The sequence below is a fragment of the Sminthopsis crassicaudata genome, chromosome 1 (assembly GCF_048593235.1).
Source record: "Sminthopsis crassicaudata isolate SCR6 chromosome 1, ASM4859323v1, whole genome shotgun sequence".
Taxonomy (NCBI): domain Eukaryota; kingdom Metazoa; phylum Chordata; class Mammalia; order Dasyuromorphia; family Dasyuridae; genus Sminthopsis; species Sminthopsis crassicaudata.
The window spans coordinates 486619497-486635994 of record NC_133617.1 but is presented as its reverse complement, the minus strand read 5'-3'; the positions used below and the strand labels follow the sequence as shown (position 1 = coordinate 486635994).

Here is a 16498-nt window from a genome sequence, read left to right as displayed (position 1 = left end):
AGAAGGATTCAAGACTAGACCCTTGATTTCACTAGAATTGGGAATACCTGAGTGAGAAAATATGCTCTACCCACGCAGGCCAGCAACTTTTTACAGTCTTAGAGAATTGTTTAGAGTATTTAGAAATTAAATGTCACATGTTAAGTATGTGTAAGAGGGGGCCTTGAACCCAGGTCTTCCTGACTCTGAGCCTCGCTCCCTATCCACACTATACCACTCTATACCTCATTCACAAGAATAAGAAGTTAAAACCCATAACCAAAGCAGTAGAATTATTTCATAATGAACAAAAGTTATGACATTCTACCCATGTTTGCAGTAAGAAAACTACCAAACAGTAGACTGAAGCTTTTTGAGCATTGGCTTTGGTTCTGAAAAATATCTGACAAAGCTAAATCATGCTGATGGGTTACATGGCCTTAAAATTTTGCTGCATTTCTTTCACAATCTTCATAACAAATGGGTTTTGCCTTTCATAGCTTAAAAATCAAAATCATTCTGTAGCTCAGTTACTGCAACCTGAAATACTCAGGCAAGTAAAAACCAAGAAGCAAAGAAATGTCTCTTAGATGAAATAATGCTAGTTTACATGGTATGAGGTGGGAAGATGGAAGAGTAGTGCATCAGACAAATGACATCCTCTCTAATAAGGCTGTATGCAATTGTTTAAAAGTTTCTATCCTCAGGATTTGAAAGAGATGGGGAGTGACTCCCAGTGACCCTTGGTGATTAGCACCTACGTGATACTGTTTTGGTGTAGTGTTTCTAGAGCAGTGTTGCGATCCTCAGTTGTGGCTCTCTTATCCATGTTGCGGAAGCGCTCCATAGCAGAAATGTTGCGCTGGATGCTCTGTTTTGGAATGTCTAATTTGGAGACGAAGGTCAAGGAGCCACGGTCATCATAGTTAAACAGCATTGGGCAGCAGTCATGGCCCTGAAACAAGACATTATTAAGGCCATGAAAGGTACCATCACACATCTAGCTGACTGCTAAGTAGAATATTCATTTTTAGCATTTTTCACTATTAAAAGCAAACACGATTTTCTCTAAAGGGCTTTTATGCATTGTGAACAGCTTCATAATGTACGTATTATTCTCTTGCTAAAAAACTACAGAGTGCCACAAGAAAAAATGAAAAGAGATACTTACAGCAGCCACCACGCTATTCTCAGAGACAAACGACACACTCAGGAGTGGGAGGAACTCTGTTTTCAGCTGTGAAACCCTGAACATAAGAGCACTTATTAAACAAGAGCTCAAACTGACTATATGGCTTCTTTACAAGCACACATGATAACAAAGAACCTAACTATCAGGGACTTCCAAGACACAAGCTTAGGTTGAGTTAGAATATCAACACTTTAAAAGAATTATAAATAGGGGCAGCTAGGTGGCGCAGTAGATAGAGCACCAGCCTTGAATTCAGGAGGACCAGAGTTCAAATCTGATCTCAGACACTTAACACTTCCTAGCTGTGTGACCCTGGGCAAGTCACTTAACCCCAGCCTCAAAAAAAAAAAAAAAAGAATTATAAATATAAAATAGATGATTTGCATAGTAACTTTCTTAGAATCATAGGAATTTAGAGTTTAATTTTACAGATGAGCAAACTGAAGACCACAGAGTTTAGGGGACTTGTTCAGAGCCATATAGATAGTCTATTTGAAGCAAGATTTGAACACAGGTCTTCCTGACTTCCTATCATCTAAGAGGTAAAATTCAAACTTCCAGACAAGGTCATTTCAGCATATCATTTCTCTTTTGCCCCCACAGAGGAACCATCCATTCCAGACAAACAAGTTTATTCATTGACTTCTAAAAATGCCATGTGCTTTTCTCTCTTTATCTTTGCTCATCCTACTCACTCTTCTTAAAAGACTCTTCTCTCCATTTAAATCCTATCTGTCTCATAAAGTCCAATCTAATTTCTATCTCTCCAAGACATGTTTCTTGATTACTCTAGATAAAATGGCCTTTTCTACCACTAAACATGGAAGACACTTATTTGTACCATTTATTTGTAATTCAATCCTATATAGCCTGCTGTTAGCTAATTTTCATACATTTCTGATTGTATAAATTCCGTGTTACCTACCAAGGCAGCTTACATATATCAGATACTCAATGTAAGTTTGAAGATTAATAAGGATTAATCAACTGATTTTACTCAAAAGAAAGTACATTCTTAAGATCACTTTTAAAAAGTTAGTGTCAGGTGCTGGATTAATATTCTACTTTTTATATTCACTGACATCAGATTTTTTACTAAATTAAGTTCTCTTTCAAAGAGTATGACAAAAGTATAATAAATTTATATTTTTAATAAAATATTTAAGGGCTCATTATGCATATTAAAACTACCTGCATTAAGACTACTACATTACAAACATTACAGCATCATTACTTTTTGAGAAGCATTAAAAAGTCTTAAATTCTGGGTAAGAAAAAAAAAAAAAAAAACTCCCAAATTTGAGATTATACTACTACTGTGTCAATAGAGGGAGCCAACGTTACCCAAGAATAACTAATCTCTAGGATAATATTACATTTTATTTTAGTTAATTAGAATAAAGAACTAGATAACTTCAGACTCCCTTGGGAATTTGTGCTTGTCAAGACAAGGCAAGAACTGACAGGAGAAAAGATAACTGAATTGTTTTTCTTTAATTCCCCAACAAATAAATATGTAAACATTAATCCTAGTCATAGAGAACTTAATAACAAAAGGGCTCATCATAATTTAAGTTGTTCCAACATACCAGAGAAAAAAAGGCATCAAAAATTTCAGACAGTTAATTGTGTTTAAATAAATGTTGAATATTCATTTACTAAATAGGGTAACACATTATCATTCAGCAGATGATATTTAAAATCATCTTAAGAACCAATGTGGCAGAAGGGAAGATGTATGAATTAAGATTAATAGAATAAATTTACTATTTTGAAAGGATGTTTATTGGTACCAAACCAGGAAAGTTCTCAAAAGAATTTTCAATGGTTCTTTGATTAGATCTTGTTTCGGACTGTAGGAACATAATCTTTTTTTGAAGTCCAAATTTAAAAACATTTTAAGTTAGCTGTTACCTAGCACAAGTAAGTCTCAAAGACTTAATCTGTTGAAAATTTCCAAATTCAAAGTCTCAGTTTTTCTGCAATTTTAAACTGAGTTATGGTAGCAACTGATTAACCTAATAAGGGACCTGTTTTTGACTTTCTTTCTCATTTCTCATTTCCACAAGAAAGTAAAGATTTCAGAAATGGAAGATACAGTATGTTGGATTTTTAAAAAATAAAGAATACTTACATCATATTTTTGGAGGCATCAGCAACTGAAACAGTACTATCATGGCTGACCCAAGCGAGGCGGTTCCCACTGGCAGAGAAACTAACCCCATGGACCCAACCACCACTTCCAGTACCACCAAACTCTGACATCAGCTGACCAAAAGGCATCTTGGTACCCCATGGAGTACTGGCTGGCTTTTCATCAACTTCTTTAATGTAGGCAGAAAAAACTCTATAGAAAGTAGGGAAATAAAAACACAAAACTACAAATGAAAAAGAACGTATCTAATATATCAAATTTATGCAACTTTTTAAGATTTACAAAGTATTTTACTGACAACAATCCTACAAGATATAAGGTATTTCCATTTTACAGATGGGACAATTTAGGCACAAGGAGGCTAAGTAACTACAATAAGTGCTGGGGGGTGGGGGGGTAAGAAACCTGAATCCCCCTTTCTTATTCTAAGGTCTTTACCATGCCCCCAAACCTGTATTTATATATACACAATCTTACATTTTGCAAATCCATACACCCCTTCATCCTGCTAAAGTACCAATGTTTCTTTGTGACATGGAGGTGAACTTAGATTCTTGGTCAACATGCCAACAGTGCAAGATCCAGTAGGTCATAGCTGAAAAGATTTTTGGCTATAACTTAAAGATGGCTGTGTGTGTCGATCAAGATTAAATTTGGGGATGGTCATCACAAGGATGGTTCAAGGACTTGAAATGATGATGACAGCTAACAGCAAAAAGAAAGAACTAGTCAACTCTTATTTAGCTTTTTTTTTTTTTTTTTTTTTTTTTTTTTTTTTTTTTTTTTTTAATTTGCCTCTGTACTGGGAAGAAGGGATAAAAATGATTATTAGATAACAAGAAAGTAAGAAAGCATCTAGTTTCCCTCAATGAGTTCAAGTCAGTAAGGCCAGGATGTACTATATCCCAGAGCACTGAAAAACCTGACAGATGTAATTGCTGTCAATGATCTTTGAAAATATTGGAGAACAGAAGGTGTACCATGAGAATGAAAAGAGAAAATGTTCCGATTTTCAAAAAGGAGGAGGTGGAATCTTCAAAGTATTGGCTGACAGATTCCTAGCAAAAATTCTAACAGAGTATTAGAGATCCTTTTTGAGCACTTGGAAAGATAGCAATGAACATTCACTACCCAGTATGCCTTCATTAAAAAAAAAAAAAAAAAAAAAAAAAAGTTAATTCCAGATTAAACCTGTTTCCTTTTTGTCAGGATTATCAGATTAACAAATCAGATGATATCACAGATGTTTGACAAAATCTCATATGTTATTCTTGTGGACCAGATGAAGATATGATCTCATAGTGTGGACCAGATCACTGGTTCACAGCAAACATATATCAAAAGATCAGAATAATTGTCTAAGCTTTACTATCTTGTGATGAAATTTAATAGAAATACATTTAAAGTCCAATACAAGTTTAAAGATTCAATTATATAACTATAGATAACAAACAGTTCATATGAAAATCATTTGGGATCTTAGTGAACAGCAAATTTTATGCAATGTAAAAAAAATTGTTTGTTGAGGACCTATGATTTCATTAGGACAGAAAATTTCCAGCATGGAAACTCCTTCCACAACTGCAGATCAGCAAGTTGAATGCAACTTAAAATCTTAAAGAGTTGCTTAGGCACTCAAAAGTTAAATGACTTAAAAATGGTCACAAAACCAGTTAGAGGCAGGACTTAAAGCCTGGTCATTCCAATGAAAGCTGGCTCTCTAGCCACTATACCATACTGCCACCCACCACTGTTACACAGCAGCCAAAAATACTAACTTGATTTTAGGCTCTCCTGAGAAAACTAAAGTGACCAGAATAAAGGAAGTAACTATACTGCTTTACTCTCTCCTTTTCAGACCATATCTGCAGTACTGCCTTAAACTGTCATTGCTACATTTGAAGGATACTCTCAACTTATAAAATGTCAAAAAGAGATACCCAGGAAGTTGAAGAGGGAATGTAAACTAATAAAGAATTTAGCATATTTAGCCTATATTAGTTAAGACCTGGAGGGGCAAAAGAACAAGGCAGTCAATATCAAGTAATTTAAAAATAGTAACATGGAGTTATGACTTAATTTGCTTGTGTCCAGAGAACAAAGCAGGAAGCAATAAGTAAAGGTTGCAGAAAGGCATATTTAGGATAAAATTTAGAAAAAATTTCTTAATAATCAGGAGTCATCCAAAAATAGTGGGACAGTAGTGAAATTTAGGTAACTTAATGTTCACTTTAGGCAAACTTTATTTAAGTTGCAGAGAACGAATCACTTGGATTGGTAGATGAGAGTTTCCTTATACAAGGAGTCTCTCCACTCATAAAGTCAGAGCTCCAGTTCCAATCTCTAACTGTAAGCAGAATGGACTGTCTTGGGATGCAGATTTCCTCTACCTGGAAGAACTTCAAACAGAGGTTATTTAACTACCAAAGAATACTATAGGAGAGAGTCCTTTAATTCTTGGGTCACATCAACTCTCAAAGACCATTTAATTGTTCGGAGGAGGGGGATTGGGAGGGTTCTAGCTTAGGAGGTAGGGGGACTAGTCAAGGATCCTTGGAAGTAGTGCTGAAGTACACATACCCATAAAATTCAGGAATATCTAATATTGGAAAAAAAGAGCTAACATTTGAAAAGAATGAGAGTTCCATTTAAGATCAAATTTAATAGTAGAAAGTTGTAAGTTAATATGAATTCACCTGAAGAAATATATATACACTCTCAATTTCAAAAGCAAACTAGCCTAAATAATTCCACAATATACTCTCTCATTTATGTTGATTTTAAGAATCGAGGGCAAATATCCAAAAGAAGGTTACAAGAATGTCTTGGTTCAAGGAAATAGAGGTGTTTAAATTAGAAATGAGAAGGTTCTTAGGAAAACAATAGCTGTCTTCAAGTATTTGTAACTTTGTCTTGTTGAAGAGGGATCAGACATATATGAAACATCCAATCCACACATAAAACTGGAACCCTTCATCAGTTTTCAATTTTGAAAACACAACAAAGAAATTGACAAATCCAAAACTTAAGGGCAGATCACATGAACAAGAGTATCTAAATAACAGAACAACAACAACAAAAAAAATGATGTAAAGGGAATAATTCCACTCCCTCCCTTTTATTTACATTTCACACTTAAATATCTGCATTCCTCATGATTCAATCTGCTTTTTTCCTACATTTTAGAACATTCATCCACTCTCAAAATTTAGATTATTACAGATTACAGATTGAAGGGACCTTAGAAAGTGAATCTAATTCTTTCATTTTAAAGATAAGAAAACTGAAGGCCATGTTTTTGAACCTAAAACTTGACCCCTCAAACTTTCTCCTGAGCACTAATCTCAAAGGTCTAACTGCTTAAATCTGTCACACCAAAATTGGTTTTTCCCTAAACCTGTGCCTTGTCCTAATTCTCCTATTTCTGTCATTTTTCCATTAACTCAGCTTCTGAACACTGAAGTCATCTTTGATGCCTCCTTCCTACTTGGACCTTGTCAATCATCAAATCCTACTGACTGTTCCTCAGTAATATATATTAAATCCATCCTTTCCCGTTCTCAATCTTAGCCATCTATTCTTCACCCTTTTAAATTTATGCTTGTACTTCTGCAAAAAATTCCACCCCTTTCCACCTCAACAGTGAAAGCAATGGGGAGCAGGGGCAGTCATTGTGTCAGAGACTGAACTAATTTTATCTTGAGCTATGATGTAAAAACAATAATGAACTAGTTGTAATAATCAAATGGAATGAAACTAAATCTAGAAAGCCATCTATTTCAAAAGATAAAGCTTCTTTGTTACACTTTAAATCACATGTGCTATTCTGTATATGCCATATAATGAGAACTAAACTCTCTTGATAATCCTATTTTTAGATCTGTTCTAATAGAAATGTAGTGGTAACTATTCTCTTTCTCTTTTTTTTAGCAATACCTATTTTTGACTTCTAGAGAAGCTATAACATTATGCTGTATGGCCCAAACAATGGTAGCTGAACATACTATAGGAACAAATAAAAATTTAGGAAACCAGATAGTCTTCAAAACCCTAGAAAGGGTTCTGAAAGATGATTGCATAACTCTCTAACAAGAATTCACCAGATGAGCCAAATTCAATTGATGTTCACTCAATTCCCTATTGTTAAATTTGGTTTTAAATATTTAACAAGCATTCTTTCTAAATAATAATCCAAGAATAGTGAATAATAGCTGCCTTTTTCTCCATGTAACCTACTGGATCCCTCACATCTTTTCTATTCTTATATATCCCAACTAACATGTTTTTCATACCAGCACAAAATTCAAGACTTCCTGTTTCTTTGTCAGTGATATACGGATCAAGTTTAAAAAATAATTATATTAGTATACATCTTGCAAACTCAATTGCATTTCTTCTGGTTTTGTCCTAAGAAAAATAAACAATGTACTATTTTTAAAATAACACTACATTTTACTAATCTTTCATATCATAGAGGTGATATAACAGGGGCCACAGCCATGGATGTCATATTAGAAAGAATGTTAGTGTCAAAACTTTCCCCCCCCACTATTATTACCCATATTTTCTGATAATACTGGCAGGAAGATACTAAAAAGAAATATGGTCTAAAGAAAGTTGGATCTTATTCTTTCTATGTTACTACTTCCAGACTTTAAGTTTTATAATATAAAATAAGTTAACATTTAGTAAGTCCATTTGAAATCTGCACATCAGGGGCAGCTAGGTGGCGCAGTGTGGATAGAGCACCAGCCCTGAATTCAGGAGGACCGGAGTTCAAATCTAGTCTCAGACACATAACACTTCCTAGCTATGTGACCCTGGGTAAGTCACTTAACCCCAGCCTCAAAAAAAAAGAAAAGAAAGAAAGAAAGGAAAAGAAAAGAAAGAAATCTGCGCATCAAATTTAGGTTTTTCTCACCTGCATTTGAAGTCACAAGATCCAGCAGCCAATAAAACATTGTTGGGGTGCCAGTCCAAACTAAGGACAGTAGAACGAATGGGTTTTTTAATGTGTTTGCTCACCCACCTAAAGCCAAAAAAGATAACAACACACATATATATATATATATATACACACACACCAAGAGATGCCAAACCATAGCTCCCAAATTTTACATAAATCTACCAAGCAGATAACATCTAAACATAAATTTCACATTTGCCAGTGTGATTAGTCATTGTGTTGATAAGAATTCCCAAATCACTTGAAGATATCTGTCTTAATATTGTTGTTATTGTATAAATTGTTCTTCTGGTTCTGCTGACTTCACTTGGCATCAGTTCATATGTGTTCAAAAATATTTTATTCAATTGCACATGTTTAATCTATATTGAATTGCTTACTATCTTGGGGAAGATGGGAGGAATAGAGGGAGAAAAATTTAGATCACAAGAGTTTTGCAAAGGTGAATGTTGAAAATCATCTTTGCATGTATTTGGAAAAATAAGGTACTATTAAAAACAAACAAACAAAACCCAAAATAAAAAAAAAAAAAGAAATATTTAAGATGAGTACCAAATAACATAATAAAAATTAATTAAGTTAAATTCTAACAGAAAATTACTGACTACAAGGAAGTAATGTTTAAATCAGCTGCTATGCATAGTGAGAACGACTTGTTAGAAGAAAGAGCAAAATTGATACTTAATTTTAAAATAAAAAGAAAATCTGATGTATAATTGAGAAAACTCCAACCTGACCTAAACAAGTTGACATTTTAAAAAAGGAAAGAGACAAAACAGAAATTTACATGGATTATTATTTTTACTAAAAATGTTAACATGTAAGTTAACTGCCTCGGTGAAGAGACCAAAAGATCCTAGAAATACTCCAGTTAGTAAACTAATCCCTTACCAAATTGAGAATTGGGAACCAAGAAGAATATAAACTAATCAAAAAAAGCTTTATGAAAAAGGATAGTAAAAGACTGGAATAGTGTTGTACTTATTTACTTGCATGCCCATTAAAATGAGTTCCTGATGAAGGGACTATTTTTAACTTTCTTTGTATCTTCGGCACTTAGCACAATGCCTGGCACAATGAAGGTGTTTCAGAAATATTTGCAGACCAGCTACTTATAGAAACTTGATGAGACCTAATCAAGTTTGAGAGACTTGAAGGATGAAAGTGAAAAGAAGACAATCAACAGAAAACAGAAGATATGTCAAGATTTCTAACGAGCTATTTTTCAACAATGACACTGAATCCCCAAAGTTTGATTGAATTGACTAAGATGAAGAATGAAGGCCAGATTCCCTCTGGTAAACTGGGAAATGCTTTTAACCACCCCAAACATCTCTTTGAAACCAAAACTTAAGTTAACATCAGTTAACATACATCATCAGTGACGTTATATGGTGGTGAGAGATTATCTAACCTAAAATCTCAACAGTACTGAAATTACGGATCATCCAAAAGGCAGTAGGATGTTGTGTACAGGGACAACACCCTGAAGAGGATTTGACAGATTACCATGACAAATTGTGCAGAAGAGATGGCATAACAATTTATCAAAAAGATGTATAACTTTCATGCAGCAAGAGCAAAGAATAATCAATGGATGGAATGTTGAGAGAGCCAGCAAAAAGTTCCAAGACACTGAGTAGCCTTTCTATGAAGGATTTATAAGAGAACATGGAATGAATACTGATAAGCAAGGACAAGAGTTATATATGGAAAGAAAGCACAAGTGAGACTGACAGATGTAATGACATTCAAGTATCAAGATTCACTAATTATTTATCTTTCTCATTTTCATCTACAAATCTTAACAAATCCATTTCATAATCTTCTATCAAGCTACAATTCTATTTTCAAGGGACTGATTAAGATCTGCTCTGTAGTACAACTTTCTTTCATATGTTGTTTCCCCTAATTAATGTGAACTCCCATAGAGCAGGAAATGTTTCACTTTTCTGACTCTATCATTTAAACAAGGTTAGGCATTCCCCAAAACCTCTGCATTTAAGTATAAAGCACAATGCACGTATTTTAAATTAAAGCAAAACAGTAAGGAACAAGATATTGAACAATTCATAACATCATTTGAGGTCTCTGGGTTATTATTTAAAATATAATGACACATCATCATGGAAATTAGCAGGCTATTATAAATTTAAACAAAAAACCCCCAGTATATTATTAGTCAAGACCAAGATCTTTGTCTACAGTTCTACCAGTAATTCATGTTATCTAGGCAAATCAATATCACCTCTTCTGACCATAGTTTCTTCACTTGTTAAATGAAACAGTTGGACAAAATGATTTCTAAATTCTTTCATCTTTACCATTTTAAGCTTCTATCAAATATCATTCTACAACTGAGGAAAAGCTTCTGAAACACAGAAAATTTAAAAACAGAGTAAATTCAAATTACTTTGTTCACTCTGTTATCCAGTAAAAAACCTTTTTCATTCAAAACACACTAACTCAGAATCTGTGAAAATGTAGACCAGCGCTGTGAAGTTTCTCTCTGAAGGCATTCATTAAAGCAAATCTCCTTAGAGACATTCTGTTCATTGTGCTTGAAAAAAAAAGGCATTTATAAAAGGTATATATTTTATAACTCAAACTGGCATAATCAGTTCAAACTTTGAAAATTTATTATAAAAAAGCGAGAAGATAATTCCCTTCCTTTGTTGGGCCTAAATACATCAGAAACAGCAAGGCTGTAAAAAGTACACTGCTAATTTTGGCTAAAACAAGCCATTTCCAAGTTGGAGAATATTTACTACCATCTCTGAATATGTTTCAGATGGAACAGAATTGTTTTTTTATCACAGCAAACAGGAGGGAATGGTTAAAATAAGTTCTTTAGCCATACAATAAATTTTTCTATTTTGACTGGCTCAGTTTCAAATGATTTGTAAAGTACAACATTCACAATTATGCTCCCAAAATCCTAGTGAATTTTCATTGAGATGGTTTACATACTAACATGACAAATAAAATATGATATTAACACAGAATGGGTTAGGAAAACAATTCAGAATCAACCCAGAAATCTAAGAGGATAGATGTGGGGGAAAGGGAAAATGTTCAAACACTTCTGTGGGCCTCTGAGTATAATGAAATCTGCAAATTATAAAACAGAATAAGAAAATAGTATCAGGCTTATAAAATTGTTATTTTAAAAAGATGAGAGAGAACAGAGGTCTAATTTTAGAGTGGAAACAAGTTTGTAGACCAAAATACACAAATGGATGGTTCTGCTGTGAGAAAGCTATGTGTGGACTGATCACCCATATATACTCACAAAGAAAAATATCTTAACAGTTTATGACAAATTCCAAAGGGGAAATATTTTCCAGATTAACACTCAGTTTTTTCCATAAACCAATTCAGGACACTTCCATATGAGCCTCAGAATATCATATAGGATTCAAAAATAGGTCAGAATGTAAAAGTTTACAATTTTGTTCTCATTTATTATATCTAAATACTACTTACCAGTCATTTTCAGATTCAAAGTAGCACACAGAAATCAGTCGAGCTCCACTACCTACAGCAAATTTATTCTCTAGAGGAGACCATTTCACAAAAGTAGCTGCACGATTAATCCTCAGGATGACTAGGGTTGGTTTCCAGATGCCATCTTTCTGACTCCAGACATAGGCATTACGGTCTGCACCACAAGTTACAATTCGATCACTCTTGGGAGCCCAGTCAATACCTGCAATTGAAATTTCATATCAATGTCTCAAAAAAGTTGACTGTGTCAAATTAAGCATAAAGTGTCTGGTATTACCTTAAGGCACTGACTACTTATATCAATAAATGTGAACAGTATGAATTATTCCATTTTTAAAAAATTCACATAATGGTTCCAATGGAAAAAAAGTCATCAATATACTATCTATAGGAAACATGTCACATGAAGAACATTTTTATATAGAAACTTCTTTTATCAATGTAGACTGCAACTCAGTCTAGAACTTTAGGCTTAAAGAATTGCCAGAAGCTCAGGAAAATTAAGTGACCTATCAATAGTTCCATAGCTGGTAAATATAAGAGATAGGATTTGAGTCCAGGTTTTCCTGAGTTCAAATACACCATTCTACCTATTAGGTATATTGTCTGTCAGGAGTTGCATTTAAGCTAAATTAAAAGGTCTAAAATATACTGTGAAATTCCAAGTTTAAAAAAAAAAAAAAAAAAAAAAAAAAAAAAAAAGCAGAAATGACACCAATGGTATCTATAAAGCAAACTCCAAATAAAAGACAAATCAGGGCATCACATAATAGTGAAAGGAAAAAAAAACAAAAAACAAAAATAGATAATAAATTTCAATTTCTATGCACAAAAATTTCAACACAAAAAAATTCATAAAACATTACTACCAGCAATGCAAAAAAGGAAAAAAAAAAAAAAAAAAAAGCAATTGGGGATTCCATTACCCTATTATCTGAATGTGATAAATCTAACAAAAATCTCAATAATAAACAAATCACCCATCCCTGGTTGGATAAGTGAAAAGAGCATTCACTAGCTTTGGAATCTGATCACCTAGGTTCAAATCCCACCTTTAGTATTTACTAATGGGTGATTTTGGGCTACTAAACTCTTCAGGCCTCAGTTTCTTCATCTACAAAATAAGGGAGTTAGACTTCATGGCCTAACTCTATCATCTTATGTTATAAACTAGGAAAAGTAGGAAATGCATAATTCTTTTAAGATATATGTATATTTGAAAATAATAAAATGAAAAATTATGAAAAAAATACATATTAAAAGCCCCATAATTCCTTTTCCAGCCATTATTTTAAGCTTTTACAACTTAACCACACTTTCCTTAAGAGGATGACTGTTACAAATTTTCTTTTTTTGAAATTTAACAGATTTTTTTTTTTAATGTTAAATCCAATATATGCATAAGTAGTTATACAATTATCTTGATGCACAAGAAAAATCAAATCAAACAGGGAAAAAATGAGAAAGAAAATAAAATGCAAGCAAACAACAAAATGAGCGAGAATGCTATGATATGAGCCACATTCAATTCCCAATTCTCCCTGGGTGTAGATAATTCTCTTCATCACAAGATCATTGGAACTGGTCTGAATCATATCATTGTTGAAGAGAGTCATGTAAAGGACAGGTTTTCTAATTAGAAAAGCTAATTAGAAATTCTTACTCCAGCAACAGAGAGCCTATAGAAGTTTAAAAAAAAAAAATACTAACTCGTAATTGAGTGGATACTCCTCAGCAAGGGAATGGTTGAATAAGTTATGCTATATGAATGTAATGGAACATTTGTGTAAGAAATAATGAGCAGACTCATTTCAGAAAAGCCTGAAAAAACTTACATGAACTGATGCTGAATGAAGAAAGCAGAAGAAAGAGTACAATGTACACAATAACATCAAGATTAAATGACTGTGATAGATAGACTTGGCTTTTTCAATCATGAGATGATTCAAGGAAATTCCAATAAACTTGTAAGGGAAAGTACCATGCATCCAGTGAAAAGAACTATATAGAGATTGAATGTGAATCAAAGCACAGTATTTTCTTCTTTTTGTTGTTGTTTGATTGCTTTTTTTTTTTCATTTTTTTTCTTTTTAATTTGAATTTTCTTACACAGCATGACAAATATGGAAATATATTTAGAAGAATCGTACATGTTAAACTTATACTGGCTATGGTTACTGTCCTGGGGAGAAGGGATGAAGGGAGAAAAATTTGGAACACAAGGTTTTGCAAAGGTGAATGTTGAAAATTATCCTTGCATGTATTTGGAAAAAAAATACTATTTTAAAAAATCCTAATTCTGATTCTTTAACTACCTAGCTTTGTGACTTTGGATAAATCAAATAACCTCTTCTAAGTCTGTTTCCACATCCTTTAAACAAAAAGGGAGGAAAGCAGAGGAAAGCCTGACTATTTCAGAGAGTTGTGATGAGATTCAATACCAAAGATTGGAAAGTTTTGTAAACTTTAAGTCTTTCTTATTATGCCTCATTTTATCCATCAGTGCCTACCATAGTAACTGTAATGTAATAAGTTCTCCAAAAATATCTGACTGAGCCTAATGGAGAACTGATCCTTCTCCTCTAATATCCAATTACTACAACCAAAACTTAATGATTTTTATTAAAAAGTTTAGGTGTGCAAAGCACAAGGAATTCCTACCACTATCCCATCATTCTCAACTCCCCTCCCCCAACTCCAGCAGTTTTCTATTCTCTAGGATCATATATTTTAAGAAAAATGCTACAAATGCTTTTCTTCCTGGAAATATTGCTTCTTGGCTTTTTATTATTCTAAGACTAACCATCTAGCCATCTAATACTACCTCTACTGTGATAGCCACTCTGCAACTGTCAAACCACAAGTTCATGCTTAAAACTGTACAATAGCATTATCTTTCTAAATATTGACTTGCTAGACATGAAGAAAAGAAAAATTCAGCATCAAGCAAGCTGTCATTTCCTCCTAATATAGATTTGCATTTCCCCCCCTGCTTTCTCATTACTTTTAGGTCAATAAGTTGGGTTTTTTTTTTTGCTTGTTTTTTAAGATCAAACATTAATACAAAAGATTAAACTAACATGAGAAAAAAAACTGTAACATCTCTTTGATAAGTCTGCCATGGCCATCTTCCTCTCTATATATTAATGGACATTTTTTAGTTAGGAAGAGCCACAACAGAAATATTCCTCCTCTTTAGTCAGTATCTGAGAAAATGACTGATCCTTGATCTCTTGCCATAGTTATATTTAGAGTCTTCCAATAACATTTTCTTCAGAACTGAAAAAATGCTGCCTGAGACTTGTGACAGAAAGCCAGCCAAAGCACAAAGGCCCCAAAATAGAATGTAAGTAGAAAGGGGAGGGGGGAGGGTAGGGAAAGAACATGTCTGGATGGTTCACATTATTTGGCTGTTTCTTTGTGTTTCATCTTTGGCCCATTTTTACTTAAACAGACAGTTTCAAATGTTAATTCTACAAAAAATCTTTCCAGATTCCCTTTAATGCTAGTAACTTTCCTTTGTTAATTATCTCCAACTTATCCTGTACACACCTTGTTTGTACATAGCTGTTTTGCATATTGTCTCCCCCCATTAGTCTATAAGCATTATAAAAGCAGGGAATGGTTTTAGCTTTTTTTGTTTTGTTTTGGCTTTTCTTTGTATCACTAGCACTTACCACAGTGACTAGCACATAGTAAGTGCTTAATATTTGACTGACTTATCAGGTCACAAATGAAGCTAGCTAAGAAAGTTAACAATATGTCCAATGACTAAAGGACTAAAAATGAAATAGGATAGGTAGAAGAAAAGTAAAATTAGTATAAATTCAAAATTATGATCTTAGTCAATGCTATAATTATTTAGTCTCTTAATGTTCTCTACTACTGAATGTATTATTGCCATAATCCTGATAAGTTAAGGAAAGCTGATATGAGTTTTTCAGGATGGTAAACCATCATGGTCAGAAAAGAATTTTAGAAACTATACAAAGGGTTGCTATAGAAAGTTTTTCTTTGATCTAGGAGGCCATGTTATTTAAGAATCAATTATAAAGCAATGGAAGCTTACCAATGTTGTCAGGAAATAATGGATAAAACTTCAAATAATCATAACAAAGACAATTAACAGTAGTTGTTACTGCTTACTTGAATTAAAATGTTTGGGGGATGAGAATGGACTAAGAGTATACAAGATGGTTGTAAACTGCTCTTGTCAAAAATACAGAGAGTAAATTCTATATGTATAAGGCTATATCACTACAAACAAGTAATTCTAAGTCAATAAATTGTGAAGCAGGGTAAAAAAGGATGGAAATATACAAGGTACAAGAATATTTTGAACAAAATAATTCTTCCAAATGGCTATCAAAAGTTGAGCCCAGAGCAAAATAACTATACACATCTTATAAAAAAGTTGAATTCTACTCTTCTGATTTGTTTTCCTGAAATTTGAAACTATATACAACAATGCATAGTAAATATCTATGTGTGGGTTCATGCCTATAATATAGCTACCAGATAAGCTGAGACTAACTCATCTCTTCAGTTCATGAGTCCTCTGCTGAAATGGGTTATGTTGATCAGGTATCTGTATTAAGTTAAGAACTTAAGTGATGAATTCCTATGAGCAGGGGGCTTATCAGATTTCCTAGGGTTAGAAAACAAGCCCAAGTCAGAAATAGAACAGGTAAGAACTGCT

The 16498-nt window shown here is 33.4% G+C and overlaps 1 protein-coding gene across 3 annotated transcripts in view; it reads right to left on the bottom strand.

Moving 5' to 3' along the window:
- ARPC1A (actin related protein 2/3 complex subunit 1A) overlaps positions 1-16498 on the bottom strand; it is a 29030-nt gene that overhangs the window by 4018 nt on the left and 8514 nt on the right. For all 3 annotated transcript variants that reach the window (XM_074281250.1, XM_074281248.1, XM_074281249.1), the window contains exons 4-8: positions 11779-12001; positions 8248-8355; positions 3306-3518; positions 1151-1226; positions 741-934 (exon numbers count right to left, since the gene is read on the bottom strand). In XM_074281250.1, the coding sequence (XP_074137351.1) occupies positions 741-934; positions 1151-1226; positions 3306-3518; positions 8248-8355; positions 11779-12001 (814 nt within the window). The remainder of the gene's footprint in view (positions 1-740; positions 935-1150; positions 1227-3305; positions 3519-8247; positions 8356-11778; positions 12002-16498) is intronic.